The sequence below is a fragment of the Myotis myotis genome, unplaced genomic scaffold (assembly GCF_014108235.1).
Source record: "Myotis myotis isolate mMyoMyo1 unplaced genomic scaffold, mMyoMyo1.p scaffold_m19_p_90, whole genome shotgun sequence".
NCBI classification, from domain to species: Eukaryota; Metazoa; Chordata; class Mammalia; order Chiroptera; family Vespertilionidae; genus Myotis; species Myotis myotis.
The window spans coordinates 40,043-45,504 of NW_023416402.1; the positions used below are offsets into that span (position 1 = coordinate 40,043).

The 5,462-nt window shown below is 54.6% G+C and overlaps 1 protein-coding gene across 1 annotated transcript; it reads left to right on the forward strand.

The window, feature by feature from the left end:
* Nucleotides 1-3,371: 3,371 nt before the first annotated feature.
* On the forward strand, nucleotides 3,372-3,713 carry LOC118663967 (E3 ubiquitin-protein ligase RBX1-like). The gene has a single exon (XM_036323876.1). It carries the CDS (start codon nucleotides 3,384-3,386, stop codon nucleotides 3,711-3,713), a length of 330 nt encoding a protein of 109 aa, XP_036179769.1. The 5' UTR covers nucleotides 3,372-3,383.
* The last annotated feature ends 1,749 nt before the right edge of the window (nucleotides 3,714-5,462 follow it).

Below are 5,462 nucleotides of genomic sequence, written 5' to 3' on the forward strand. Positions count from 1 at the left end.
AACCTGGCCATAGGCCCTTGACCGGAATCAAACCTGGGACCTTTCAGTCTGCAGGCCAATGCTCTATCCACTGAGCCAAACCAGCTAGAACGGAATGTCTTAACTTTGGTGTGCATGTGAGTACTTTTTCCTATGGATAGTCCATCTCGGGTGGGGTATCCCCCAAAGAATCGGCAGAGATCCGTGGTTATACGTGGGGCGCCCGCGGTGCTGTTTCTCCCAATGACTGTCCCATCTATGTTGCGGGTCACCTCCCGGGAGGGGGGGGGTGGTGGGAGAGGAGGAGGCTGATGCTCAACCACTGAGCCACCCCGGCCAGGCCCCCCAAGACCATTCCCACTAGTTTGACAGGGAAACAGCCACCAGTTGCCTCCAGTGCTCACCCCGACTCAGGAATGATACCCCAAACCTAGGTCTGCACTCTGACTTGGAATCAGGCCCCAAACCTTTTTGGGGGGGGAGGGAGGAACAGGCTCAACCAACCGAGACCCCCGGCCGGGCAGCACCTTTCCACCTTCAGTTCCATAGTGGGTGGGGCAGGGGGGTGCTGTTGGTGGGGTGTCGGTGTTAGTGCAACGCCTGGTTTCTCTCTATTCCCTGGAGGCCGGTAGCTCCCCAACACCCCAGGTCTCCTGGCCTTGCCAAGTGTCCCCCGGGGTGGGGGTGGGGCGACATCCCCCTGCGTGGGGAGCCCCTGCCGCCCTCCTTTCCCTCATGGCACCCACATCCCCAAACCTAGAGCTCCATGTCGCAGGACACAAAGACCGCGCACTCCCCTCCAAGCAGAACCCTCAGCTTCTGCCCGAGGGGGTGTGTGTTGTGGACCCACAGACACACAGAGTCTGGCCATTTGGACGAGAGCGGCCGGATGCATGGACTGCCTTTCCTGCAGCAGAGGCAGGGGCAGGGGCGCTCAGCAGCCGATGGCCAGGGAAGGCTTGGTTCCGCGGAGGGCGGCCAGCTCTCTGGGGGTGACTGTGCTCAGGTGCACGCCCAACAACCTGCGGGCACAACGGAGCCTGCGGTCGCACATCAGGTCTATCCTGCGTCTCGCCTCCCCTGTGGACGCCCTTCCCTGTTCAGTCCCGGCCGCCTCGCCCAGCTGCTTACAGTGTCGTCCTGACACGCCAGGTGGTGGGTTGGATGCCCGGTCAGGGCCAGGACAAGAATCAAGCGATGGCCCTGGCCAGTTTGGCCCTGTGGATGGAGCGCCAGCCTGTGCACTGAAGGGTCCCTCCCCGGTTCCATTCAGGTCAAGGGCACCTGCCAGGGTTGAGGGTTCGATCCCCAATGTGGGGGCTGTAGGAGGAAACCCATCAAGGTTTCTCTGGGCGGAGACGGGTGGGAGAGGGGAGTGGTCTTGCCCGGAGAGTTGGGAGGGGGCGTTGATGGGTGTGTCTCCTTATTGAAGGCCAAATGCACACCTGCCACCTCTTGGGAAGAGAAGTTGCCTCATGGCCCGCTCCACATCGGTGAGTATCGCCAGGATTTCCCCACGGCCTCAATCCACCCCCACCCCCAGCCCCCTCGCCTTTAAGGAAGAGGTAGAGGCACAAAACTCAAGGATGAGAATCGGGGATCGGCTGCCACAGCAGCACTTTTTCTTCCCTTTCCCAAGGCTTCCGTCCCATGGGGCTGAAGGGCTTTGGAATCTCACCGGGCTCTCTTCATCCAACCCCCTGGTCCCAGGCTCCTGGCTTCACCCCATGTGTCCTTCCTCATGGACCTCGGGCACCAGCCCCAGGCACCACGTGTCTGCCCGCCCTCCTGCCTGGGCCCTGGGACCCAGCACCCCTGTGGGTGGGGTGGGTGCCTCGGCCCACGGGCTCCTTGGAATGGGAACCCTTGTCCCCCCTACATCTGAGGAGCCGGCATACAAGGAACTTCTGAAGCCCTGAATTTTTCCAGAGCCTTTAAAGGTGGAAGAAGTAAAAAAAAACAAAAACGGGGGGTGGGGGGGGAATAGAACAGACTCCACATGGGCCCACTTAGGCTAAACCCTGGGCCACCAAGCCAAAGCTGTCATCAGCCTATAAATAAGCTCTGAAAGCCTCAGGTTTGGGGAAATCACCCTAAAATCCACAGACAGTGGAGGAGATCCAGTCCCCACGACTCTGTTGGTGTCACTTTGGCCTCTTGCTCCCCACTTCCCAGGACCAGGTGTTTGGGTTCCCGGAGGGTCATCCTGGGCCAGGCCCTGGGTCGGTCGGCGCTGGCGTCCAGAGTCCTCGGCCTGTGGGACTCAAACTGTGGGGGCACTTTCTGTGCTGAGAGCAAAGTGCTGCCACTGTTTGAGTTCCACCGGCGGAGACAGAGCTTCTGCTGATGGGCCGGGAGGACCCTGCCCGCTGTGGCCTCTGGGAGGTGTGCGAAACCCAGGGCCCGGGGGCCACCACGGCTCAGCCTGTGGTTCTCAAATGAGCATGCACTCTCTGATGCCCGGGCGGAAAGTGCTGCAACATTTGAGTGTCACCCAGGGGCACATCCGGGGAACCCCCCCCCCCCCCGCCCCCGCCCGGATCTGGGCTGGCCAGGTTGACAGCAGGCCAAGGAATGAACGGCTTCAGGGACGCCTCAGGAGAAGGGAGCCGGGAATCTGTCGATGCCACATGTGACCGCCTGCAGCCAACTTTCCTTGCCAGAAGCCGGTCCATCCTTGCTGCTTGACACAGTCGCTGCAGGGAAGAAACATCTGCACAGCATATGTTTCAAGGGACCTGGCGTATATTGCATACTGCTCTTAATATGTTTGCTGCTCCCCCTCTTAGCGCTGTGTGTTTTAAACTAGACCACCTATCCTTAGAAAGGTTGTTCCCCAGGTGAGGATTTTTTCCCTGGAGTTAGGGACTAACAGGACTAAGGAAGAGCATAAATCAGTGAAACCCGCTAGTATTACAGAAATACCATGTACTACTTATGAAGAACTTGGACTAAGACTGTTGGCCCACATAAATTTGGGACTTGTTGGGCCCACATCCCCAGGGGTCTGCCCACCAGGGAAAGCACCAAAGCCTATACCCCTGGAGACCCACGGACACAGGGCAGTCCCAGGGAAGGCAAGCAGCGAGGCTGGGAGGACATAACCTTTAATGGGTAAAATAATCTCCTTCAGTCACTTCCTTGTAGCTTATCAGTAGAGCAGTGATCTTGGAAGAGCCCTTATAATGGAACACAGAGATTAACCTAGACAGGATTAAACACAACAGAACTAGATTAACAAACGCCCTAACCTTTGGAATAGAATGGATAGGATTAAACACAACAGAACTAGATTAACAAACGCCCTAACCTTTGGAATAGAATGGATAGGATTAAAATCAACTGGTATAAATACAGATGTAACAGGGCAACAAAGACCTAACCTGAGACCATGTGTTTCCAAAATGGCGGCAGCGATGGATGTGGATACCCCCAGCAGCACCAACAGCGGCGAGGGCAAGAAGAGCTTTGAAGTGGAAAAGTGGAACCCACTAGCCCTCTGGGCCTGGGACATCATTGTGGTTGATAACTGTGCCATCTGCAGGAACCAGGTTATGGATTTTTGCATAGAATGTCAGGCGGGCCTGGTATCTGCCACTTATGAAGAGTGCACCATTGGGAGGGGATTTTGTAATCATGCTTTTCACTTCCACTGCATCTCTCGTTGGCTCAAAACACGGCCCGTGTGTCCGCTGGACAATGGAGAGTGGGAATCCCAAAAGGATGGGCACTAGATAAAGAATATTTGCCATCAAGCTCAACTGTTTTGTTATTCATTTAATGAATTGCCCTCCTGTTACTTCATTGTAAGTTAGATAGAACTGGGTCTTTTCCACTTTGTCTTTTCAGTTTGCTATTCCTGCAGTCCTATCGTGTTCCGTGTCAAATAAAATCCAGTTGGGTTCTTAAAACAAACAAACAAACAAACAAACAAACAAAAAATAACGACCTAACCTGGCTGGAGAACCTGGTTAGAGAACCTGGCTAGGCTGCTGATCAACTGAATGCTGTCTCCGTGTCATTCCTTCTTCGCCGACTCCGTCCACACCTTTGGGAACCCCTGGACCTGCTGGGGGTGGACCCCAACAGCCCCCAATGGAGGCATTTGCCCCGAAACCAACATAGTAGGGCGGCTCAGGGTTGAGGCAGAGCCAGCAGTCTGCTGTTAGGTTCGGGAAGGTCTTGTTGAGGAACTGGAACATTGTTCAGGGCCCTAGGAGTCCTTGGTGTGCCGTTGGGGCCTGGTATGGGGTGGTTGATGGAGGTGGGGATGTTGTGCCCAGATTTCATGATTCCCAAGAACCCACAGGGAGCCAGCGAGTCCGATGCAAAAGCAAAGAGTCATTCATTTCAAACCTAGGTTTGGCTCCCCTGCCACACTCACCGATGCAAAGGTAAGCTCCAGTGGCCGAGAGAGAGAACTCTGTGTGGAGAGAGCTTTTATAGGGGGTTGGGGTAAGGGGAGGAGAAAAGACTGTGGGCCCTGCCGATTGGCCAGGCGCGAGTCGGTGTCTCATTACACAGGATGTGGTCATAGTGATGGCGTGCACTTCCCTTGACTATCTTCCGGGAAGAAGCTTGCTGAGCACATGGCCAAGTTAAGATGGAGGGCATAGCCCTTACCCTGGGGCAAGGTGGAGGGCGTAGCCCTTATCCTGGGGCAAGGTGGAGGGCGTAGTCCTCGCCCTTTCAGGGACTGGCTTGGATCCTTAGTGGACACCTTGCTGGAGCCGGTGGAATTTCCCCCTCCTGACCGGCTTCCCGGGATGGGGTCAGGCTGGGGACCTTTATTCAGGCCAGCGGTACTGGGAGTTCGGGTCGAAGGAGGGGTCTTGGAGGCCTGATGGGACACACTCAGGGGGCAGACTCAGTGAGCACCAAAGCCCCACTGAAGCAAGTCTTGCCCCATAAGGGTGTCTTCAGCACAGAAGTTCTCCCACTGCAGACACAGCTGATTCTCACAGCCAATTGGCTTGGAGGTCAATTCCTCACAGTGATAACTACAATAATCAAGGCTTAACTACAACAAGACTGTGCACAAAGCCCTCAAGGGGGTGCACCAAGAGTGTCTACCTCAGGTAATTGGGGAGGCTGAGCCACTGGGCCCTATAGGACACCTAGCACACAAAGCCACTCTACCAACACAGGGAAGCATAAAAAATGCAGAGACAAAGAAACAGATTACAAATGACAGAAATGGAGGAAAGCAAACGACTGGATATAGAGTTCAAAACCACGGTTATAAGGTTTTTCAAGAATTTTCTAGAAACCGCCGATAAATTTAGTGAGACCCTGGAGGATATAAAAAAAGACCAACCAGAAATTAAGCATACACTGACTGAAATAAAGAATAATATACAGAGATCCAACAGCAGACAAGAGAATCCCAAGGATCAAGTCAAAGATTTGAAATACGAAGAAACAAAAAATACCCAACTGAAAAAGCAAAAAGAAAAAAGAATCCAAAAATATGAAGATAGTGT